The sequence below is a fragment of the Schistosoma haematobium genome, chromosome 6 (assembly GCF_000699445.3).
Source record: "Schistosoma haematobium chromosome 6, whole genome shotgun sequence".
In the NCBI taxonomy this organism is placed as follows: Eukaryota; Metazoa; Platyhelminthes; class Trematoda; order Strigeidida; family Schistosomatidae; genus Schistosoma; species Schistosoma haematobium.
The window spans coordinates 24,071,086-24,097,957 of NC_067201.1; the positions used below are offsets into that span (position 1 = coordinate 24,071,086).

Consider the following 26,872-nt stretch of genomic DNA (forward strand, 5'->3'; position numbering starts at 1 on the left):
TCAGTAATTGTATGATCGGCCTCAAATGCATATCAGAAAAATTAAGAGCGGAAAAGTAACAGGACAGGACGGCATAGCAGTTGAAGCACTGAAGCCAGACATAGAAGTAACTGCAAAAATGCTCCATATTTATTCAGGAAGGTTTAGGAAGAAAAGCAACTGCCGATGGATTGGAAAGGAGGACTTCTCACCAACATACCGAAGAAAGGGGAATTGAGCAAATGTGAGAACTACAGGGGCATCAGTACTAGGAAAGGTTTACAACAGAGTGCTGTTGAACCGGTGAAAGACTCAGTAGACGTCCAGCTTTGAGATCGACAGAACGAATTTCATAAGGATCGATCGTGCGCAGACAAAATCGTGACACTACGGATCATCGTTGAACAATCAACTGAATGGAATTCGTCATCATACATCAACTTCATTGATTATGAGAAAGCATTTAACAGTGTGGATAAGAGCACTTTATGGGATTATCTTCGACACCATGTTGTACATGAGAAGATGGTCAACGTCATACAGGATTCATACGACGGACCACACAGGAAACATGTGTATGGAGGACAGCTAACAGATGCATTCTAATTGAGGACCAGTATCAAGCAAGAATAATTACTCTCTGCCTTTCTCTTTCGTTCGGCGGTTGATTGGATTATGTAGACCTGAAAATTTGAAGGGGAGTATGGAGTACAATAGACGGCTTGGATGCAGCTAGATGACTTCGACTTCGTAGATAATCTGACCCTTCCATCCCACACACGAACTAGTGCAAATGAAAATAGACAACGTAGCAACAGTCTCTGTGGTAGTAGGACTCAACATACACAAAGGAAAAAGCAAGCCCTAAATACGATACAATTCCTCTATTTCTTCTTCGGCCTAGTATCCCAGACTAGATTAAGTGTACGTCTTACCGGAGTCGCTTAACTTGAGCCGATGCTTCTCCTATTGACCCGTTATTCACAAGCTTTTAGTCATGCTCTACATTGAGTGTAGAGATTCAGAAGGTGGATCGTACTATATATCAAATATCAAGGGGAGACCGCAAATAAATTGTTTGTTCTTTATTTGCACTTGAGTGGGTTGGATACTTGATGCAATGTTAATTATAAATCTACCCGCCGCTTCCGATTGGATTCGTTACATACATGCTTATTAGATTTTTGGTGAGCATTTTTATCATGTTCTGTTTATAAAACTTATGAAGACGATCTTGTCTTTCCTCCTGATTTCCCAGTTCCATTTTTACCTCGTCATATTTATGATGGAATTGTTCAGTCATTTGAGTTTCAATTACTTTTGTTGTTTTATAACCATAAATCCCAGAATATTTGTTGAACATAAGAGTACTGTGTTGCAACGTATGCGTGTCACTAGTTGCCTTGTCGTATCTACACAGTTCTTACGTGTTTACAAATTCACAGACGTCATTACTGGCGTTCTGAAACACCATTTTCGAGCTACCCGTTCAGGATTCATATTGGTACAACTGGGGCAGAAAATAACCAGCATCACAAGTAATTTGCCCCCACATTTGTTCAATAAGTTGCAGTTATGGATTGTAATATGGCATGTGAGATAGTTTTCAACATGCTATCAACCCAATTTCTCGATAACGGAAAATAAAGGCGGAGACTGGATTTAGGCGACAAATCTGTCCTCCTCTCTAACACATTATTTTGGAAATATGTCCATCTTTACGCCTCGGGTTCCCAAACTGAAGCAGGTGGTTTTCTTAGAGGGTCACACCCGGAGCCTTCGACTTAAAAGTCTTATCTACATGGCAGTGGAGCAACGTCAGTAGATGCAGTCACGTGGTAGCCGGTGACCAACAATAGTTTCATACGCCATTTGTTCCTTCAGGATCCTGGAGCCTATGTGTACCATTGGTTTGGAATGAGGGTTTTCCAACTACCTCAAGTGGATTTCCTTATCCACCAACCCAGTTAAAGCGTCGGACATTCGCTTTTTATCCTGTCGATTTCGTAAACAACACCCGTGGTGCGAGAAGGCAGTAAGTGGGATTTTCCTGGCAGTGGTTGTGTGCACGTAGCCATGTTAGAGCATTTAGAGAAGGAAGGCTGACTCTTCACACTCGGCCGTACCAGGATGAGATAATTGATAATTTTATTTCAAATAGATATGATTTATTTATATTCTAATTCACTCTTTTGGCAAATTATTTTTCTCATTATATTTAGATCCTTGCATTAGTCCGATGGCTTCCTACTGATTATGTTGGATAATATAGATTGGTCTAAAAAAGACTCGTTTTGAAAATTTAAAGTACACTTTGTCGCTAAAACGTAAAAGAAAAAAAATGATTGAAAGATGGAACGCAAATTCTCCTGATATTCCCATTGTTTTTGAAATAAATGAAACAGCAAATTGGATTAAAAGAAATAAATTTACTAAAGTAATTAAATTACATGTTATCTAAGTGTTTTATAGGTTGGATTACAATTTCCAGATGAACTTTTGGGTATATCGATTGTTATATGTCGGCAGTTGAATTCTGTTGTTACTGATTGTCTGTGTGTTATTCTTGGAGATAGTTCGTTTGCAAGGTGAGTGGGTTTTTATTTACTTATTTACTTAAACACATAAACATCGGTACAAGGAGGTACCAACTAGATATGCGCTACCCAGATCATTCGATTTGTGTGAGGGCTGGGATACTTCCCGGGTGCATAAACCGAAGCAGGTGGTTTTCTTAGGGGGCCACACCCCGAGCCTTCGACCTGAAGGTCTGATCTACAAGGCAGTGGAGCAACGCCAGGAGATGCAGTCTCATGGTAGCTGGTGCATATGTCATTCATTCCTTCAGGATACTGTAGTCCGTGCTCACCATTGGTTTATAATGAGGGTTTCTCAACTTCACTAGGTGGACTTTCCCTATCCACCGACCCGGTTAAAGCGTTGGACATTCGATTTTCTTCCTCTCAATTTCGTAATCAACACCCGTGGTGTGAGAAGGTACTGAGCAAGACTTCCCTGGCAGTGGTGGATTCACTTAAATCTTCTTTTACAACCTCAGTTTTAATGTTACCTTATACTCTTTATTCCGTGAATATATTTCTCTGTGTATTGTATTATCTATGCTTAGTGTTTTTACTACCATTTATACTGTTACTGTTACTTCTATGACCCTGTAACTAATTTGTATTAATTTGTCACACTTCAGTTGTTGTGTTGATGAAATAGCTGGTCAGCATATGAAAATTGATGCATTAATTCATTATGGTCGAGCATGTTTATCTATAACAACTGGTTGTTTACCTATTTATTATGTATTTGGCAAATATTCACCTTATCAACTTAATAATGAAATCCAATCATTCAAACAAATTTCACATCAATTGATACAGAAAATTTTTGCCTATTCATCAGAAACTATTACACCGTTAATTCTTCTCATTATGTATGATTTTCGTTTTAAAGATATTGCTCAATACATTTATAATGAATTAATATCAATGAGTAGTAATGGTTCAGGTTCATATAATCCTAAATTGTTGCCAAAATTAATATGGTCTGAGCCATACATCAATACATTAGATAATTCAGTAATAGAAGCCGACAGGAAAGATGACATGAATAACCATAAAAATCAATGGATTCGTTGTGGACGATTATTAATTCCTTATCAATTTGATTTGGATACTTTAAATAGTATCGATAATAATAATAAACATAGTTGGATGATGTTATATATTGGACATACAAAAGAAAGTGATACAGATTTATATTCAGTTTATCGTATCCTACTTTGTTTACCAGAAATTGATCCATCAAAAACAATTTTATTTGATCCAATTACTTGCGATTTAGATTTAACTGGTTTACAATTGAATAGATTATTAAAAAGAAGAACATATTTAATTGAAAAAGCAAAAGATGCACAATATATTGGAATTTTGGTAAGTTGTTAGTTGGTTCTTTTAAAGTTCATCTTTTAATGGTTGATATATGGGCCAATGCTTCTAGGGTCCCCAAATGCCCTCATACGGCCGAGGATGGGGAGAGTCAGCTCTCCCTCTCGAAATACTCTCACACGGCCACGAGCATACAACCACTGAGAGGAAAGTCGCCTCTGCGTTGTTGTTTACGAAATTGATAGGACAAAAAGCACATGTCCGACGTTTTGACCGAGTTGGTGGATACGGAGCATCCACCTGATATAGTTGGAATACCCTCATTCCACGCCACTGGTACACATGGGCTCCAGTATCCTGGAGGAACCAATGGAGTATGGACCTATTGTTGGTCACCGGCTACCATAGGACTGCATTTCCTGATGTTGCTCCACTGCCTTGTGGATTAGTCGTTTAGATCAAAGACTCGGGGCGTGGCTCCCTAAGAAAGCTAACTGCTTCGGTTTGGGCACCTTGGCAGTATCACAGCTCACACTCAAATCAAGTGACTTGTGTGGCGCATATGTATTTGGTGCCCCTTTGTACCAATAATGATGTGTTCAGATAAATTTTTTAAAAAACTACTGCGTGAAGGTAGTAGATTGAACTTCCAGGTCAGAGGCCATATACACAATTGTATGACAGAATTTCAAGCGGTGGATCAATAGACGAAATCATTGTACAATAATCATTGAAGTACTTTCAACACAAAGAATTATTTTATGCATGTTAGTAGTTCGTTTTTTTTTCTACAAAAGATACTTGTATCCTTTGATGTTCTCTTAAATTTTGTTCTTTTTTCCCTTTCTCTCACCCCCACCCGAAAAAGGTTTGTACATTATCTATTAAACATTATCAACATATTATTGATCGTTTAAAATTATTATTAAAAAATGCAAAACGTTCATGTATCACATTAATTGTTGGTCGATTAAATCCAGAAAAATTAGCTAATTTACCTGAATTACAATTATTAATTATAATAGCTTGTCCTGAGACAAGTTTATTAGATTCATATAATTTTCATATTCCAGTTATAACACCATATGAAATGGAATGTGCTTTACATTCATGTTATATAAATGATTATTCATTAAATGATGAACGTACATGGACAGCAGAGAAATTTTGCATAGATTTTCATGATTTATTACCAGGTAAGTTGAATATTGATTGCTTGTTTGTTTACTTTTTCATAAGTTACTTGCGTACTCATATGCTAAATATATGTATTTTATTTAAACACATAAACATTGGTACAAGGAGGCACCAAACAGATATGCACCACACAAGTCACTTGGTTTGTGTATGATCTCTGATACTGACAGAGCGCTCAAACCGAAACAGGTAGTTATCTTAGGGGGGCCACATCCCGAGTCTTTGACTTAGAGGTCTAATCCACAAGGTAGTGGAGCGATGTCAGTAGATGCAGTTCCGTGGTAGCTGGTAGCTGGTTCCATCAGAATCGTGGACGCGATATGCACCATTGATTTGGAATGAGGGTTTTCCAACTCCATTAGGTGGACTCTCCATATCCACCAACTCGGCTAAAGTGTCGGATATTCGCCTTTCGTCCTCTCAATTTCGTAAACAACAGTAATACCTCGAGAAGGCGGTGAGTGGGACTTCCCTGTCAGTGGTTGTATGCATATGGCCATATGAGAACATTTCTAGAGTGAGAGCTGACTTTTCCTACTCTCAGCCATAGCAGGGCATTTGGGAGCCATATGCTAAATCCAATTTATTTGATTAGAAAGTGATAATTTATGTTTAGGATACTACACTTTTTGGTGATGTTATAGTTTTACCTGTTTGGAACTTGTTTAAACAATATCCTACATTCTAAATTCACTTAGTGTTGTTTACTTGTATCTTCTCATTGTTATTTAAGACTTCAGTTGATCAGTCTCTTGTTGGATCCAGGAATCCTGGATTCCACTGCTAGCCGTTATCCGTCTCTGCTTAGGATGCTTGTAAATTGAGGTAATATGCATAGTATGCACATATGCCAATAACAGACTGATCAATTGAAGTCCTAAATTACAATGGGAAGATTCAAGCAAACAATACCAAGTGAAATTAAACTTCACCACATTGCGCAATCAAGTGGCTATCTGAACTCAATAGGTAAGTGAATAAAGCGATAGAGTTTTCAAGTGAACGGTCCTATGTTCGAGTCCCAGAGTGAACATCAACTCTGAGATGCAGGTGCATCTGGCTGACGGGTCCAAAATAAGACGAAACGCGCGTCTTGGATTACACTGTTAGCCACTATCTATCTATGCTTACAAAGCTTGTGACTTAAAGTAATATCGAGGCAGTCTGTATAGGATTCACATATACCAACAAGAGACTGATCAATTACAGTCCTAAATAACAATGGGAAGATACAAGTAAAACAACAGAAAGTGAATACCCTCATTGTTAAATTTGTTGTTCATCATGTACAGTAGAACTATGACATTATCATCGAAATAGCTCAATGGTTAATATCTTAAGCAACGAAGCTTCTTGACATAGGTTCATATTCTACTGAGAGAATCAATCCCCTCAAAATTATAGATACGCTTTGTTGAAGAGTGATAATTAGCACGAAACCTAAAACAAACAAGGTTTCCTATTGACTACTTCCAACCGCCTAATATCTAAGCATAATGTACGTGATGTCAAGTCACTTTGATCAGTGGACACGTTTAAACTTAAGTAATTTGGCCAACATTCATTACTTCTCATTGATCAATTAATTGTAACTTATTCAGTGCATACTTTTTCTTTCATCTTTCAACGTATATGAAAATGTTAGAAATAATTTTTAATTTTCTTTAGGTGGTCAAGCTTATATACCTGTGGAGAATGTTATTCCACAAATAACTGAATCATTCGCCATGGTTTCATTAATTGATGGACATAGTCGTTTTATTCCAGAAAATAAACTTCATACTGAAGATAATTCTCAATCTTTACTTGTTCAATCATCAGGTGAATTAATTGACTATAATCAATGGAATTTATACGCTAATAGAGTTAATCGAACATGGTATGGTTTAGATCCGAAAATTGGTCAAACACCTATAGCACAAATAAAAGATGGTCGTGTTGGTTTACCAACACAATATACAGATGAAAAGAATGTTGAATGATCCGATTCATTATTATTATTATTATTATTATTATTATTATACCCTTTGATCTACTGATCTATGGACAATTTGACTTTGTACATAAAATTATGATATTTGGAATGTTTATTATGTTGAGATGATTTACTAAAATATTTATTTTGTTTGTTTCATGTTAGATAAGTTCTTGATGGGTGGAGGGTGGGGCTAGTTTTTAATGCAAAATAATATTAGCTAGAGAGAACTATGCAGTGTATTAGGGAATGATGGTAAATCAGTAAATGAGGTTGTAAATCTACGTTAACTGAGATGGTCGGGCCACGTATTTCATATGCCTGAATACCGATTACCACGACGCACAGTGCTGACTAGTGTTGGTTTTGGGGTTGGAAGAAAGTTTGATGTGGCTAAACCAAGACGTGACATCAGTACTTGAAGTCACCAACTTCTAGTCTTAACCATGTTAGTAGATGCAGACTACTTGATTCGTGTCCTCGTGACTATCGTAATCAATGGTTGGAGACCCTTGGTGACATGGATCAGAATCGATCACAATAGTGTAGGTGTATACACTCTCTATCTTCCCTTAAACTGTGAGATTAAAATCGCTTCATATCTTTCTTTCTACGAACTAATTCTTTCTTCCTGTACTATATCCTTATTACAATCTTTCTTTTATATATTACCACCAGTGAACTAACTACTTTTATGGATCCGGTGTTCATCTTGTTGTGCTAATGAGGTGTGACAACTTAGATGGATGTATAAATGTGCCTGGTCCTGCGTTGTAGCTATGCAATACTGGACAGCTAGTCTATATTAGGTATTCCTTAGAAGTGCGCGCGCTCATGCTACAATTCACATGGTCGGTTACTTAGCACGGTTCAGGTCTTTTGGCAAACACAGTCCCTTAAGATCATTAAATAGCATTTATGTTTATATGAAACTGTTGTCATTTATTCTCATAGTAGGATTCGTATTTCAAGTCTTCGGTGAATTACTACCTTACTTTCGAAACTACAGTGAAATGTAAGAAATATTCTCAAAGTTCATGTGTTTGGTCCGTTTTGTGTCTGTTGTTCGTAAATGACAGATAAGATCTATTTATGTACAATAAAAGCGAAATCAGCTTGTGTAATCCTGTGCCACGTTTGTTACTATCGTGATAGGCTTAAAGGATCGGATTCTGAGTTTATTAAACTAGATCGTTCTTAGCTAAAAACGTTCGACGATTTTGTGTTCTTTCAACGTTACTTCAAAAGAATATCTTTTATCTGTTGACGACATCATACTAGTAATACTAAGGTTCACAAATATGTTTACAGAATCAGTGATAACAACTTATTTTTTTAATACAACTGTCGAACTCCAGCTTCTCTACCTTGGATATACTTTACATCTAACACACCATGTAAATACTTGATCGTCACACAAATAGTAGTTTTCAGTGAAACACAATTTATATTCACTTATATTGAAATGAACCGTAAGATTCTATTCTTGAATTGTACTCTCAATTATAAGTGTTATCATAGTCATACAAATTCTTTAACTCTACAGCTTAGGGTAGATTGATTATTTGATTGAGTTAAATTTTAGAGATGGTTCCCAAATTTGCCTTGAGGATTACTAACCACTTGGTTTAAAATTAGATTATGAACTAGTGTTAAGGATTAATAGTCAAGATACGAAATTAGGGTGTTTTTTAAAAATCACAAACTGATATTATGCATAGTGCAAGAAACTTATGTAGGTGTAAAGATGACCATTTCTGTTCAATGCTTAATGAAAGTGCAATGTCCTATTCATTTACTGTGTTAGTGCTGCATATAAGAGTGTAATTGTTACTTGGAGTTTCATTTCAATTCTACTGTATGGGGCAGAAACCTGGAGAACTACGAAAGCCATCATCTAGAAAATACAGGTGTTTATCAACAGTGTCTACGCAAAATACTTCAGATCCGTTGGCCGGACACTATTAGCAACAACCTACTGTGGGAGAGAACAAACCAGATCGGAGTGGAGGAAGAAATCAGGAAGAAGCGCTAGAAGTGGATAGGACACACATTGAGGAAAGCACCCAACTGCGTCACAAGACAAGCCCTCACATGGAATCCTGAAGGCCAAAGGAGAAGAGGAAGACCAAACAACACATTACGCCGAGAAATGGAGACAGACCTGAGAAGAATGAACAACAATTGTATAGAACCTGAAAGGAAGGCCCAGGACAGAGTGGGTTGGAGAATGCTGGTCGGTGGCCTATGCTCCATTTGGAGTAACAGGCGTAAGTAAGTAAAGTTGAATATATATATGTATGTCTTCTATGAACACGGCATTGTAGCTCATATATATACCAGAAGTTTCATGGAAGACGTGGGTAAATTCGATCATGGAGTTAAAATTTAAGAAATCATTGGGTAATATTGACTGTCCTTATTTGTTTGAAAGTTTTACATCAAGACGTGGCCTTAGTCAACCATTCGAAGCCATGAAGCGCTAGACAACTTTTTTGTCGTAATATGAAACTTTTCACTAATGCGGGTTTACAAATATAACAATGATGGGAACCAGGACTCACGGAGGTTCGGTTTTGTATGCACGCTATTTAGGAAGAGACAGATTTCTAGAGCCTTCTATTCTCAGTGGTTATCTAACTAAAGTCAGTTCATCATTTAAACTGTGAAATACAAGTTAGATCGTCATTGAAGATCTGGATACACATATTTGGATGGAACGGATGCCCAATACTACCGGATTTTTAATAGTAGTTTAACTTAGATCGGCCTATGATTTGAATGGAACTCAACAGTATCTACAACGTCTTACTTACAAATTGTAGTACGATCACTGTGTAGTGAACAGAACACGGCTGGGGAAAATCGAATGTATTTGACACAAAATTACAGGACTCGTTAGTGAAAATTAACAATCAAATAGTAAATACGTAATTTGCAAAATGTCCATCAATTGTCTCATAATGACTCAGACTTCATTGTTCTTGCATTTGCATACAACTTACATTCTGTTTCCATTCTTTACTGTTCGATCCTCTTATCTCTCTGCTGCCAGACATTCTGTTCACGACTAACATCATCTACTACTTATGTCAATATAAGTAGCACACACCGCAACTGTACTAAGTTGTTTAATACATTGGTACTCCTATTTTGGTAATCACTAGTTAATATTGATTGGCAGACAATCATGAATCTATTTTTTTATTTCTCATCATTAGTAATGTCTATTTTCAATCTTAATGCTCTTACTCATGTTCGAATTCATTTCCTTCTGTTTCATAGTCAAATCTGTGATTGTTAAGAATTAGATCAGCCAACTGGGAAGGATTGTCCAGGACAGAGTTGAATAGAGAATACTGATGAGCGACATATGCTCCTCCATAAAGGGTAACAGGCGTAAGTAACTACACAGTAGTATATATTGGTTAATAATTAATAGCCAATAAGTGTTAAGATAAGAATTGATTAGTAAATGACGGATTGTAGGTAAGTGTTAGATTAGAAAATAACCACCTTATGGTTTTCTACTATCATGTACTATATATCTTTCTCATAAGTGAATTTCATATATGTAAACGGGGAACAATCAACAGGCTTCTCCAACACGTATTAATAACCAATCAAAATCAAATTCTACAACGATATCCTTTTACAAACTATATGAAATATACATGTTCGTCTTTGGGGTGGGGGGTGAAGTACTCATTTACTTACCCCCACCCCACTCCCCTTCACCCTTGTCCATGAGTACTACTATATACATAACATGGAATGATTTGAATTATTGATCCATGTGTACTTTGATTGAAATCAGTAGTGTATAGGATAGAGTAAATGATTGCATATAACAGTGTAATGACAATGTCTTATTCAAATTCTAATTATCATAAGATTATAATCAATTTTATTTCTTACATAATCATCCAACATTTTGTTTAAAACGTATCTTATTCAATGTTCACTGAAGAAGAAATCATTTCTTATTCTTATTTACCATTATGGGCATGGTGTTATTTATGTATAACTGGTATAATATTTCTTTGTACATTATGTACATTATGTTATTTACAAAAATGGTTATGCTTTAAAATAATACTGAAAAAACGTTGGTGTGTTAACAATTCAATTGGTAAGTCTCATTATAGATGAATATGAATTCAATTGATGTTGTTTTATTTGTATCTTCCTAACATTGTAATTGATCAGTCTCTTGTTGATATATATATATATATATATATATATATATATATATATATATATATGCGGATGGTCTGGAGATTTCCTTAGGTTACAAACATTCTAAGCAAAGATGTATAGTGGCTAACAGTGGAATCTAGGATGTGTGTTTCGTTCTATTTGAGACTTGTCAGCTGTATGTACCTGCATTTCAGAGTTGATGTTCACTCTGGAACTCGAACCCGGCACCGTTCGCTTCAAACGTCATCATGTTATCCAGTTACCTACTGAGTCTAGATAGCCACTAGCTTATATTAGTGATGTGAAGTTGAATTCATTGTTGTATTGGTTGTTTAAATTTTCTCATTGATGTTTAGGACTGCAATTGGTAATTGGTTCATACTCCATTGGTTCCCTCAGGATCCTGGAGTACATGTGCACCATTGGTTTGGAATGATGGGTTTCCAACTCCCTCAGGTGGATCCTCCATATTCACCAACTTGGTTAAAGCACCAAACATTCGCTTTTCGTCCTCTCAATTTCGTAAACAACAGTAATGCCTCGAGAAAGCAATGATAAGGACTTCTTATGCAGTAGCTGTATACGCATATACGTATGAGAGTATTTGGAGAGGGAGAGTTGACTCTCCTCACTCTCAGCCTTACCAGGGCATTTGAGGGCGATAGTCAAATCACTTAATGTTTTAATTTTTTCAGTATATTTCAAGTACCTTATGAAGACTCGTATAATATGTAGATTACCGGTTATCAAATTAACTTTCTAACCAAGTTCTCATTGCATATATCTATTTATATCCATTATTAAATTCTCCTGGAATATACTAATCATTTCACAAATTTAATAAAAATAATCATACTACTTATAGTAGACTTAATTTAAATACAATTTAATAAAACTTGGCGACCTCATTTCTTCTAATGAATTTGAAGCAATCCAATGATCTTTCTTAAGTTAGGAGATGAACATTAATTCATATGTTACTTTAAGTGTTATTATATTAATGAGATAGAATATATAAGATTGACTATATAGTTTACATAGAATAGATGAAAACACCGCGTGGAGTCCCTCCGGGGGCTACTGTCGGTCCCAAGTCCGGATAAAGGAGGAGGGTTGGGCAAGGGATTAGCGACCCCATCCCGTAGAAAACTAACTCGCTAAAAAAACGCTAACCAGAAAAAGAAATTAACAATAGATGAAATATGGTTAACTGTGAAGTCAGTCAGTCAGTCAGCTAAAACATATGATCAGGTACATATGTGCATTGGTACAAGTTGCCATACCTCACTAACACAACAAAATGAACACCGGATCCATAAAAGTAGTTAGTTCACTGGTGGTAATATATAAAAGGAAGATTGTAATAAGGATATAGTACAGGAAGAAAGAATTAGTTCGTAGAAAGAAAGATATGAAGTGATTTCAATCTCATAGTTTAAGGGAAAGCAGAGAGTGTATACACCTACGCCATTGTGATCAATTCTGATCCATGTCACCCAGAATATCCAATCATTGATTACGATAGCCACGAGGACACCAACCAAGTAGTCTGTATCTACTAACATGGTTAAGACTAGAAGTTAGTGACTTCAAGCACTGATCTCACGTCTTAGTTTGGCCACACCAAACTTTCTTGCAACCCCAACCCCAACACTATAGTCAGCAGCATTGCGCGTTGTGGTAATCGGTATTCAGGCATATGCAACACGTGGCCCAACCATCTCATTCAACAAAGATTTACGACCTCATCAACTGATTTACCATCATTCCCTAATACCCTACGTCTAACCTCACTACTAATTACCCGGTGATCCCAGCAGATGCCAGCAATATTTCCAAGACATCTGTGGTCAAATACTGTTAGCTTCCGAGTATCTTCTAATCTTAATGGCCACGTTTCGTAGCCGTAAAGTAGAACATATGAAATTCATGACGAATGTTTCATTCAATATGAGCCTTGTCAGCTGAACGTAATTGAATCCCAGAGATGATGTTTACTTCGATATTAAAACCAGTACGCACCACTAAAAAAGTCGAGATATTATTATTCACTCTGTTACTGACTTCATAAATAGCATAAACTGTGGAATACAAATGAACTCACCTAACCATTCCAAAATAAGTTAAAACATACATACTGAATTCCATCGCTAACTAAATTCCATCTTCTAAGCGTAAACTTGTTTCATAATGGCTATATCGAGGCTTTAAATAGAGAATATACATATATCAATTAAGAGTGATCAATTTATTTTATTTTATTTTACCTCATAGATATTGTTACAAGGATGCACCACGTACATATGCGCCACACAGATCTCATTTGATATGTGTGACGGCTAAGATACTGCCCAGGTGCCCAAACTGAACTGCGTGGTTTTCTTAGGGGGCCACTCCCCGAGCATTCGGCCTGAAGGTCTGATCCACAAGGCAGTGGAGCATCTCAAGGAGATGCAGTCCCATGGAAGCCGGTGACCAACAATTGGTTCACACTACATTTGTTCCTTCAGGATACTGGAGCCCATGTGCACCATTGGTTTGGAATCCGGTTAAAGCGCCGGACATTCGCTTTTCATCCTCTCATTTTGGTGAACAACACCCCCGCCACGAGAAGGCAATGAGTAGGACTTCCCTGACAGAAGCTATATACGCGTGGCCATATGAGAGCATTTGGAGAGGTAGAGCGGACTCTCCCCATTCTCGGCCATACTAGAGCATTTGGGGGCTAGTGATCAAAAGTCAATTGAAATATCCATAATTAGATAAACTGAATCTTTACAAATTCAATTATGACTATTTAGTTATATGAAGAAATCAGGTAGAGTTGAAGACATTGAGGAAATACATGGATTTGAAAACAAACTATGTAATTGTAATTAAATTGGTGAATAATCAACAGTAAATCAAACCGATTTTGTAGACGGCAACATTATAATTTATGAATGAACCAATCAAATTTAAGATAATAGGTCTTGGTTTATGGTTCGAAATCCATTCATCATTCTTTTGTTGAAATAGAGATTTAACATTATAGCTAATGTCAGTTCGTGATGAAACACCTTAGATCTAATTCCTTATCTTAATCATCAATTGTAAATCATAATTCTAATTCTTCACACAGATTTGTGACCTTTATCTAGTTCTAGTGAGTAGTTGAACATTCTCAAGATCACTTGAGCTTCATTCAAAGGTCATCCATAAATTATAGTCTCATTACGGTTTATTCATTTGAGCTAGAAAGTAGGTTTAAATGTTTCAATAGTATGATACTATGAATAGCTGAAATAAAAATCTAACGTCAATCCATAAAGATATTGACTATTGAGTTAGGTTATGTTGTTAGGTTCACATTATCTGCTATAGTAGTAATTTTAATAATTGAAATTCATGAGTCAATTAAAACTAGACAACCGTGAAAAACCTGGAAGCACTGGAAAGCCGTTTCATTCTAGTATAGGACTATTCAGTAGTGCAAATCCACCATCCCGCATCACGGTACTCAAACCCAGGACCCATAGGCCTCATGCGCGAACGCTTAACCTTTAAACCAATCAGCTTGCCTGCATTTAACCGTGTTAATGTCTAAGTTCAACCAATCCACGAAATTGAGCCACCATCCACCATTGTCTTCAGTGAGTTACCATCTCACAACAAACACGGTTGAACTCTACTGTTCGCTGCTTCTCACTAGAACTGCAGGAAATACCTCTTGAAGCCAGTCCCTAGTGAGCATAGATTGATTAATATCCGAAGGTGTTTTTGTGGATATTATAATAATTCAATAGTTGAAATTCACGATTTAAATTGAAACTAGACCACTATGGAAAACCTGGTAGCACTAGACGGCCGTTACATCCTAGTATCGGACTACTCTGCAGTGCGCATCCACGATCCCTCTGCGTGAGTTTGGAATTCAGGACTTATTGGTCTCATGCGCGAGCGTTAAACCTTAAATTCATTTATTCTATCTTAAAATACTGCATTCATAACTAAGTTTAAATAATACAAAGGAAACACTAAAATATTTTTAATATAATGAGTATCATAATAGGTATGAACATGTCAGTATTGGGCTACATTTTAATCAAAGTCATCCTGTATAACACATCACTGTACTTACTTACCTATTACTGTAACTCCTCGTGAAGGAGCGTAGGCCGCTCACCAGCATTCTCCTGGGCAATCCTTTCCAGTTGTTGTTATTCATCCTTTCCATATCTACTTCCAATTCTCGACGCAGTGTGTTCTTCGGCCTTTCATTTTAGTGTTTCCCTTTAGGATTACAAGTTAGGGCTTGCCTAGTGATGAAGTTTGATAATTTCCGTAATACTGTATTTATTTATCTATATAAAAAAATTTATAATTTGTGATATGAAGTTGTGGGGTTGAAACTGAATGTGCTACGTGCTATCCGCATAACAGCGATGCTGTCTTCCCACAATGAGGGTTGGAGTTAGAAAAGGTCCACTCTAAAAATGCCCAACTCACATTATCTCACCGATATCCGTCTCCGGAAATAAGGTCTCAACAAGTATGGAGATAACACAAAAATTACTCACAAAATGATCTTGTGTGACCGAATTAAACCAGTTGTCCCTTGAGCACTGCACTCACGCTCTCAGGCCACTAAGACCATCCCTAAACCAATTTCGTTTTCAGGTACCTCCAGAAGAACCCTCTCACAGTGTGGACAACCGGAAAATGATAACAGCCCTCATACGTGTAACAGCACTGAAGACCACTGAATTCATAATCAATCTCCCTCTTCATTTCCTATTATTCCTTTTACACCAACTTTCAATCATAAACTTCCTCTTTTGGCTTTCACCTCAAGTGTTGCCATAACCAACGATATATATATATATGTGACCATCAGAAAATCAGTTCATTTCTTAGTCAATAGTATGCATTTGTCCTACAGGTAATTTCTGTCATCGAGTAACCTTCTCATTTGGCTACGGCGAGACTATAATTTATGAACGAACCAATCAGATTTAGAATAATAGATTTTGAATTTTGGAGCGAAATTCATTTATCCATTTGGCTAAATAGCATTCTGGCAGTATAACTGATATCAGTTTATGATGAAAACCCTGAATCCAATTCCTAACCGTAAACGTCAACTATCAATCATAATTCTAATTTCTTATACACTGGTTTAGAACTCTCATTTAATCCTATTTAATAGGTGGACATTCTCAAGGTCAGTTTGGTGACACTCAAAGGTCATTCAACAACAATGATAGTCTCATTGTAAAATGGAAAATGTTTCACCATGGACATTGATCAATAACAAAAAGATCATATTTGAATGTCACCTGATTAATACACATGGTTGACAGTTCAATATCAATATTCTTAATCAGTTAAACAAATATATTCAATCAGAATGGGTTTTGTGGAGATTTCTAGTAATTCCACTGATTGAAATCATGAGTCAATTGAAGCTAGACCACCATGGAAAACCTAGAAGCACTGGACGGCCGTTTCGTCCTAGTATGGGACGCCTCAGCAGTGCGCATCCATGATCCCGCCCCCCGCGAGATTCGAACCCAAGACCTATAAGTCCAGTTACGAAGTGTTGAAAATGAAATCATTTGATTATTAGAGGCTTTATTGTATAGTTTAGATATATTCAGTATTATACTTTGGTAAGGGCAGTATTAGTAAATCAGACATTTAGGTTGATTAATTTTCATTTATTACAAACTATGGTTGATCAATGAGTACAAATTTAATCGATTTAAGCAAGACCACCATGGAAAACCCGTGTGCACTAGACGGTCTTTTCGTCCTAGTATAGGACTCCTCAGCAGTGCTCACCCATGATCGCGCTCACAAGCGCACGTTTAACTCCTAGATCACCGATCTGACATCTAACTGTGTTAATCTCTAACTTCAACCATTCCACGAAATCGCGCGACCATCTTCCATTGTACTGAGGTAGATATCTCTCTCTACCTGACACGGATTATCTCCAGTGATCACTGCTACTCACTAGATCTCCGAGAATTATCTCACGAAGCTAGTCATTAGTGAGCACATGGTAATTATCAGTATGGTATTGTGGAGATCATTATATTTTTGATTGAGATCATGAATTGATTAATGTTATACCACCATTGAAAACCTGGAAGCACTAGATGGCCATTTCGTCCTATTGTGGGACTCCTCAGCAGTATGCATCCACGATCCTGCCTCACGTGATTCTAACCTACGACTTTCGGCCTCGCGAGCGGACGTTTAATCCCTAGACCACTGAGTCGGCATCCAACAATGTTAATGTTTAACTTTAACCAATTCAAGAAATCGAGCCTCCGCAGTATGAAGTGTGCGTGTCGTTGAAGCTAAAAACACACATCATTGTTACATTCTATTCAGTAAATAAATTGAAATGAAAATGATACTTTTTTCTGTTTTTTTTTTAGAAAGTTCATTTAGTACTATATGCCAATGAATGAAATTTTTAGTGAACAAGACATTTCAATCATAAGTATTAGGTCGGTCATTTAATAGTGTAAACAATCGATATTTTCTTTTTAAGTCACTACATAAATAAGGTTTATATAGATATACAGAGATGTATGATATTGAATGAAATGATTGGTAAGTGATATATATATTATTGGCTATGAGATGATGGAGAAGATTTGTAACTCAGGTAAATGGTTTTGTCCATTGAGCTTAGATAGTTTGGTCGTGGAGCTTTCATTGTTCTTCTGAATGACATCATCAGGACAAAATAAAGTTTGTCGTTTAGAAGAATGATGAAAGCTCCACGATCAAACCATCCAGTTTAGAGAACAAAACTCTATCAAAAATGTTATGGTTATCTTTTCTTTAGTGTATATTGAATTCTATTGATTAAGTTGTATGATGATAGTCATTAGTTTGAATATGAGAAAATCCTGTTTGAGCTAGACATTTTGCTAGTTGCCATTCATCAACTAGAAGTATTAATAATCTTGGGAAGACTAGTATTGTTCTTAAGATTCAGAATAGTATCACGTAGCTTAACATTATAAAACGTAGTCACTAAAATATTCAACCCTTGACCGACTTCGTGTAGGACGAATGTATTTACATTGATTAATCACCTGGTATATTGTTTTCAGTTGATCAAATTGCAATGTGTTAATTACAAGTCTAATGAACATCGCTTACTTACGCCTGTTATTCCTAATAGACCATAGGCCACCGACCAGCATTCTCCAACCCACTCTGTCCTGGGCCTTCCTTTCAGGTTCTATACAATTGTTGTTCATTCTTCTCAGGTCTGTCTCCATTTCTCGGCGTAATGTGTTGTTTGGTCTTCCTCTTCTCCTTTGGCCTTCAGGATTCCATGTGAGGGCTTGTCTTGTGACGCAGTTGGGTGCTTTCCTCAATGTGTGTCCTATCCACTTCTAGCGCTTCTTCCTGATTTCTTCCTCCACTCCGATCTGGTTTGTTCTCTCCCACAGTAGGTTGTTGCTAATAGTGTCCGGCCAACGGATCTGAAGTATTTTGCGTAGACAACTGTTAATAAACACCTGTATTTTCTGGATGATGGCTTTCGTAGTTCTCCAGGTTTCTGCCCCATGCAGTAGAACTGTCTTGACATTTGTATTAAAAATCCTGACCTTGGTGTTGGTTGACAGTTGCTTTGAGTTCTAGATGTTCCTCAGTTGTAAATATACTACTCTTGCTTTTCCAATCCGCGCTTTCACATCTGCATCAGATCTACCCTGTTCATCAATGATGCTGCCCAAATACGTAAAGGTTTTTACATCTTCCAAATCTTCTCCGTCAATTTTGATTGGATTGGTGCATGTTGTGTTGTATCGGAGAATCTTGCTTTCCCCTTTGTGCATGTTGAGACCTACTGCTACTGAGGTTGCTGCTACACTGGTCTTCTCCTGCCTTTGTTGTTGCGTGTACGATAAGAAGGCCAGATCATCTGCGAAGTCTAGATCCCCCAGCTGCATCCCATGCTTCCCCCCAAATACTGACGTCTTCATCATTCAGTCGGACACCAGGAGAAAGATGAAGTAACCTTGCCTGACACCAGTCTTTACTTCGAACGAATCTATCAATTGTCCTTTATACACGATTTTGCAGTTTAATCCATCATAGGAATTCTGTATGATATTGACTATCTTCTGAGGCACGCCGTAGTGTCGAAGAACCCTACATAGTGTTGTTCTGTCCACGCTGTCAAATGCTTTTTCGTAGTCAATGAAGTTGATGTAGAGTGATGGATTCCATTCAATTGATTGTTCCACATGACATGATATATTTTTATTATTAAATGTTTGGGGATAGGTACGACTGACTTATTAAGCCTCAAATCAAATAACTGTGTGGGATCTGGTATATGCCTTGTATTTTAAGCTACCATGTGAGGAAAGCTTTTGATTTGTACAAAGGATGTGATATTAATTAGTATGTTTTTGGATCATTGGCTTCAATTTGTCTCTGTTGGCATGACATCTAATTGAATGGAAATCTCTTCTAGAAAATACAAATTAATCTTCTACGTTAGATTTTAGACATGAAGAAAAACAAGTGTACTATTGATTAAAACATTATTAATGTCAACTTGTAACCAATTTTTGCATTACAAAACAAACTCAACTATAGAAGAACTAAAAACCAGAGGGAGAGGGGAGGAGAGGGGGAGAGAGTATTAGTAGGTAGTTTGTCCTAGTCCCGAGACTTATCATTGGTACACTTCTTCGATCATACATAGTAATGTAGCTTATTACTGATACATTTCCTGGATGAGACTTTAATTTATGGATGACCTTTGAGTGATGCTAAACTGACCTTGTGTGTGGCCACCTAATAACTGGAACCAGACAAAGTGTTATAAACCTGTATGAGGAATTTGAATTATGATTTACAGTTGATGATTAAAGTTAGAAATTAGATTTAGGGTTTTTCATCATGAACTGACATCAGCTATAATGCCAATAGTCTATTTAGCCAAACGGATGAATTGATTTCGCGTCAAAACCCGAAACCTGTTACCTTATACGTGATTGGTTCGTTCATAAGTTATAGTCTCGCTATTTCCTGGTAACTAAGATATCTCAAAATCAATGAGACGGTATCCAGTAGTTCACTTTTGTTTTTTCTTAGAATTTTAATCAATATACGATGTTACAGTACAATCTGATGTCTTTATCATCTCACCACCCAGGAAAACCTACTTGATTCTTTGAATTTAAACTTTCCAGTAAAACGTTTTACAGATCTAAATCATAAAACAGTGGTGATGATGGAAGTTTTGTAGAGTTCTAAGATTATAATATGAATGAAGTAACACCATCTGAAGAGTCATTGATAGCACTAAAGCACTAGAAGGTTTTTCCGTAGACCTGGTACAGTGTGTCGCGCACTGGAATCGTTGACTATGGCAACACTTGAGGTGAAAGCCAAAAGAGGAAGTTTATGATTGAAAGTTGGTGTAAAAGGAATAATAGGAAATGAAGAGGGAGATTGATTATGAATTCAGTGGTCTTCAGTGCTGTTACACGTATGAGGGCTGTTATCATTTTCCGGTTGTCCACACTGTGAGAGGGTTCTTCTGGAGGTACCTGAAAACGAAATTGGTTTAGGGATGGTCTTAGTGGCCTGAGAGCGTGAGTGCAGTGCTCAAGGGACAACTGGTTTAATTCGGTCACACAAGATCATTTTGTGAGTAATTTTTGTGTTATCTCCATACTTGTTGAGACCTTATTTCCGGAGACGGATATCGGTGAGATAATGTGAGTTGGGCATTTTTAGAGTGGACCTTTTCTAACTCCAACCCTCATTGTGGGAAGGCAGCATCACTGTCATGCTGGTTGTCTGAAGGAAACACCTTACTGCCGTCACACCTCTTTACAGTCAGCAGTACGACTTCGCCTTCGGACCTTGGGTTTGTTGCTTTTAGTCTTACCGCTCTTCAACCGACCTGTCTGGCATTGTAGGAACTTGAGGAACGATTGTTGCAGCCAGTATAGCTCGATTGGTTCATCACGATAAGCAAACCCGACCATCACGTCAAGGTAGCAACAACGGTACATATATTTGCCTGGTCTTACCTTTTAGCTGACTGACTGACGTTTAGGTTTATGATTATACAGTAACACAGATCTATAATTCAATGTACGACTGAATCTAGAAATTTCAGATTAATAAAAAAGTATTTATTTATTGTTTTTATGTGTGTCTATATCTTGAAATGAACTGGATTAGAAAGAGAGTAATTAAGATGGAATATATGTAAATTATGTCTTTGGTTTTGTTGAAGTCATGAGTTAGTGTAAGTTCAAAAATTCAGAAGTACTGGAACACTGTTTCTTTCTAGTATGGGACTCCACTGAATTGTTCATCCATGGCCAAACTTCTACGAGACCTGAAAATCTTGATCTCGATTCACGGTTGGGTTGTAGGTGTTCACTGCTGAAGAGTTCTGTACTATCATGAAACGACTATTCAATGCTTTCTTGTTTCTAGTGGTGATTTAATTTAGATCATTTTGTGGTCCTAATAAAATTTGTCAGTTTTACAACCTTCATGCTGATCATCACGTTTATGTTGATAGCCAAGTGAGAGTTCAGCTTTATCAAGTGACTTTCTCTATTCTGCAGAAATTTGGAAGACTCTCCCGGTCTCACACAATGTACGAGCACTCCATGTATCTAAATTAATGGTTGCTCTGGTTGTCAGAAAGGGCATCAGCTTCGTGACTTCCGAAGGAACTCGGCTTTCACCATGAGGCGTCACAACTCTTCTAACTGACGACTTACTAACTCCCAGAGCAAGGTCGAAACGTTTTTTTAGCGAGTTACTTTTCTATGGGATGGGATCGTTAACCCCATGCCCAACCCCCCTCCTTTACCTGTACCTGGGACCGGCATTAGCCCAAGAGATTCTCCAGGTGGAGTTTTACTCTATTCTATGACAAATTTATTATTTACTGATTATTTTATGAGACAGTATTTTTGTGTGTCATCATAATGATAGATGGATGTTTTCAGTGTCTGATTCAACATACAACTGAATGTCTGATGGGCTGAATTATCTGCACTGATTGATAATTGAATAACAATTAACATCATAATTAAAAGCAAAGATGGATAGTGGCTAGCAGTGTAATCCAGGATGTGTGTTTCGTCCTATTTGAGACTCGTCAGCTGTATGTACCTGCATTTCAGAGTTGATGTTCACTCTGGGACTCGGACCCAGTGCCGTTCGCTTAAAAATGCCATCGCTTTATCCACTAACCTACTGAGTCTAGATAGCCACTAGCTTATATTAGTGATGTGAAGTTGAATTCATTGTTGTATTGGTTGTTTAAATCTCATTGATGTTTAGGACTGCAATTGATTAGTCTCTTATTAGTATATGCGCATCTTGTGCCGATTGCCTTGATATCGCATTAGAATGGATAGTAGCTAGCAGTGTAATCCAGGACGTGCGTTTTGTCCTATTTGGGACTCGTCAGCTGGACTTCAATTGATCAGTTTCTTGTTGGATCTAGGAATCGTGGATTCCACTGCTAGCCACTATCCATCTTTGATTAGAATGCTTGTGAATTGAGGCAATATCGAAGTAATACGCACAATATGCACATATGTCGATAAGAAACTGATCAATTGCAGTCCTAAACATCAATGGGAAGATTCAAGTAAACAACAATACCAAGTGAATTAACATCATTCACGTAAAACAACCTGAAATATACTTCTATACACCTACTTGTGGAGAGTTGAGCTTTCATAGTTTTCACATCAGCAGCAATGACTTGCTTACCAGTTCGATCCTTATTATTTTCTATTAATTCATCTGTTGATTGTGATTTCAATATTGTCAGCTTCAAATTTGATTTTACTTCTGAGGACAACCTTCTAGTTTATGGATCACAAACCATCCATGAACTACTACAAAGATGATTGTGAAGCATCTTGTGTGATCTTATAACATATTCTTCACCTTCCAATCTTAAATGGAATGTTGATTGACAGTTTAGAAACTTAAACGTCACATATTAGTTAAAGTTCTCACGGTTTTTAATTCACTGTCAGATCTTCTGATTTACGCTTATGACCAAATATGCTATGAAACATCACAAACAACTATTTAAATCTCATGTACTTCATCAGTTTACTTTCGATGTGAATGTAATCAGTATAGGTAGTTTGAGAAGGGATAAAATTATCCTTCCATACCTTTTTGGAATTCCTTTAGTGCATTATCAAATTCAACCCAGCTTCCGTAATGCCCATTTTGTATTATACGTTGAAACGCCTTGCTTACGTCGACTGGAATGTCCAACGTGTACACTACAAAACATCATTTCATTCATTTACGCCTGTTACTCCTCGTGAAGGAGCATAGGCCGCTCACCCTGTCCTGGGCAATCCTTTCTAGCTCCGTCCAGTTGTAATTTATCGTTTTCATATCTGCTTATATTATCCGACGCAATGTGTTCTTTGGCCTTCCTCTTTTTCGCTTCCCTTCAGGATTTCAAGTTAGGGCTTGCCTCGTGATGCAGTTTGACGATTTGCGTAATGTATGTCCTATCTATTTCCATCGTCTTTTCCTAATTTCTTCTTCGGCCGGAAGTTGGTTTGTTCTCTCCCACAGAAGGCTATTGCTGATGGTATCCGGCCAATAGATGTTGAGTATCTTGCGTAGACAGCTATTTATAAATACTTGTACCTTCTTGATTGTGGTTGTTGTAGTTCTCCAAGTTTCAGCTCCATACAGTAGAATTGCCTTGACGTTCGTATTGAAGATTCTCACTTTGATGTTGGTTGAAAGTTGTTTTGAGTCCCATATGTTCTTCAATTGTAGGAATGAGACCCTTGCTTTGCCGATCCTCGCCTTTACGTCTGCATCTGAACCTCCTTGTTCATCGATGATGCTTCCCAAGTATGTGAAGGATTCTACATCTTCCAGAGTCTCGCCATCAAGAGTGATTGGATTGCTGTTTTCCGCTTTGAATTTGAGGTCCTTGGTTTTCCCTTTGTGTACGCTGAGGCCTTCTGATGCAGAGACTGCTGCTACACTGGCTGTCTTCATCTGCATCTGTTCGTGTGTACGTGATAGGAGGGCTAGGTCATCTGCGAAGTCCAAATCGTCTAATTGATTCTGAGCTGTCCATTGTATTCCGTGTTTTCCTTCAGATGTCGAGGTCTTCATAATCCAGCCGACCACCAGAAGAAAGAGGAAGGGAGAGAGTAGACAGCCTTGTCTGACTCCGGTCCTTACTTGGAATGCATCTGTCAGCTGTCCTCCATGCACTACTTTGCACTGTAGTCCGTCGTATGAGTTCCGGATAATATTGACAATCTTCTCAGGAACTCCGTACTCTCGAAGAAGTTTCCATAATGTCCTTCTATCTACACTGTCGAATGCCTTTTCATAATCAATGAAGTTGATGTATAGTGATGAGTTCCACTCAACTGATTGTTCGACGATGATCCGTAGTGTTGCAATTTGGTCTGCGCACGACCGATCCTTACGGAATCCAGCTTGTTGATCTCGAAGTTGGGCGTCTACTGCATCCTTCATCCGGTTCAGCAACAATCTGTTGAAGACTTTCCCTGGTATTGACAGTAGTGTAATGCCTCTGTAGTTTTCACATTACAAAACAGAGATAGCCAAATTAATGCTTTCAGTAGTTATTTTGTACCTAGCAAACCCACAGCAGTTGAAATACGGAATAACAGTTTCTTGTCAAGCCGTTCAAAGTCGTTGAAACAAAACGATGAACGATTTCGAAAGCCGAACTAATGAGCCGTTCTATATTTGACAAATAACTAGTGATCACACTATATCTTAATTAAATGAATACAATTAGTACCAAGGACAATGGAATAGAATTATATTTCTGGTTATTGTTTTTTTAGCGAGTTAGTTTTCTACGGGATAAGGTCGCTAACCTCATGCCCAACCCTCCCCCTTTATCCAGTCTTGAGACCGGCAGTATCCTAAGAGGGTCTCTAGGCGGAGTTAATAGAATAGTATACTGATTACTGTTACTAGTTAGTAATTACATTTAACATGACATATAACTCATTCACCTCTGTTACGTGACCAACATACATATCATAAATGAACTTTTACACAATATAATCAATTCAATAACACTAATCAATATTCATTGGATTATTTCATTTTAGATACGGGTACTGACTTCAGTGAATATACCGATAGCAACCACAGTATTACGTAATCATTGTTAATCCATTATGATAAACAAAAGTATCTTTTCTTATTGTAAAGATCATTGAATCTTTTTCAATGAATGAAGCATTTTCAACTAAATATTTGTATGATATTATTGATTGTTTTCTTCTTTTTGATCAAGAACTGTGTTATAACTATCTGTGTATGCTCACTGCTGAGGAGTCTCATATTAGGACGAAACAGCCGTCCAGTGCTTCCAGGTTTTCCATGATGGTCTAGCTTCAATTGATTCATGATTTCATCCAGTGAAATATCTGTGTTAGAGTTGATAAAGTCGGCCAGACTATAATTTATGGACGAACCAATCCGATATAAGATAACGAGTCACGAATTTGGGCGCGGGATTCATCCATCCATTTGGCTAAATAGAATTTTGGCATTATAAAGCTGATGTCAGTTCGTGATGCAACACCCTAAATCTAATTTTTAACCTTAACCATCAACTGTAATTGGGAATTCTAACTGCTTTATAACCTTCATTTAATCCTAATTAGAAGTTGTTCACTCTCAAGGTCACTTCAGCGTCGCTCAAAGGTCGCCCATAAATTACAGTCTCACCACGAAGTCTACAATGTATGCTATGACTTGTCTCTCTATCAACAGGTGACGTAATGATTATACCGGCAATTAAAGAAGAGTGACTGGATCAATGATGTGTAATCTTGTACGAACAGTCTAAAGTTCATATCGGTCCTGCTTCCTATCTAACCCTATCTGAATGTTGAGTTTGGAACACAAATCTCAACCTTCACGATATGAATCATGAATTTTAAACATATTGGGTTTATATACAAACCGGACAGACTATCATCGCACCATAAAATAGAAAATAAGATTTGTACAATTTCTAGCCAAAAGTAGCCTTGAATGTAAGAAGCCGTTACAAATAAATTGGGATTATCTCAAGAACAGTAAACTGTATGATAAAAGTCCATGGGTTGAAATAATAGGAGGAACATGAATGTGTATGGTTTAGTGACTTAACAATTATACAATAAAAATATGAGTATAGTATTAGTCCAGAAGTAGATCTCAACAGTTACCATTCATTATGCTTATCGGGATATAACAGAGTATTATTTATTTAAACCGAAGCAGGTGGTTTTCTTAGGAGGCCACACCCAGAGCCTTTGACCCAAAGGTGTGATCCACAAGGCAGTGGAGCAACGTTAGGAGATGCAGTCACATGGTAGCCAGTGACCAACGATTGGTTCATAAGGCATCTGCTCCTCCAAGATCCTAAAGTCCATGTGCACCATTGGTTTGGAATGAGGGTTTTCCAACTCTCCTAGATGTACTCTGTGTCCACCAACCTGGTTAAAGCGTCGGCCATTCGCTTTTCGTCCATGTTGTAAACAATACCCGTGATGCAAGAACGCAGTGAGTAGGATTCTTCTGGCAG

General features: G+C 37.4%; 1 protein-coding gene across 2 annotated transcripts; it reads left to right on the top strand.

Moving 5' to 3' along the window:
- Positions 1-1,101: 1,101 nt before the first annotated feature.
- On the top strand, positions 1,102-25,442 carry DPH2_1 (Diphthamide biosynthesis protein 2). 2 transcript variants are annotated; one of them, XM_035733602.2, is made up of 7 exons: positions 1,102-1,166; positions 2,202-2,416; positions 2,452-2,567; positions 3,185-3,920; positions 4,744-5,071; positions 6,741-11,179; positions 25,404-25,442. In XM_035733602.2, the coding sequence occupies exons 2-6, from the start codon at positions 2,321-2,323 to the stop codon at positions 7,052-7,054; spliced, it is 1,590 nt and encodes a 529-aa protein (XP_035587882.1). In that variant the 5' UTR covers positions 1,102-1,166; positions 2,202-2,320; the 3' UTR covers positions 7,055-11,179; positions 25,404-25,442. The 2 variants fall into 2 exon arrangements, with proteins under 2 accessions (XP_035587882.1, XP_051065848.1); XM_051217199.1 differs by lacking the exons at positions 4,744-5,071; positions 25,404-25,442 and having other exon boundaries at positions 6,741-23,772.
- The last annotated feature ends 1,430 nt before the right edge of the window (positions 25,443-26,872 follow it).

Bases quoted from the DNA above. Each gene is read 5' to 3' on its own strand.
- DPH2_1 (XM_035733602.2), top strand. From the start codon at position 2,321: ATGATTGAAAGATGGAACGCAAATTCTCCTGATATTCCCATTGTTTTT. The intron at 2,417-2,451 runs GTAATTAAATTA...AGTGTTTTATAG, and splicing joins AAAGAAATAAATTTACTAAA to GTTGGATTACAATTTCCAGA. The intron at 3,921-4,743 runs GTAAGTTGTTAG...CACCCGAAAAAG, and splicing joins CACAATATATTGGAATTTTG to GTTTGTACATTATCTATTAA.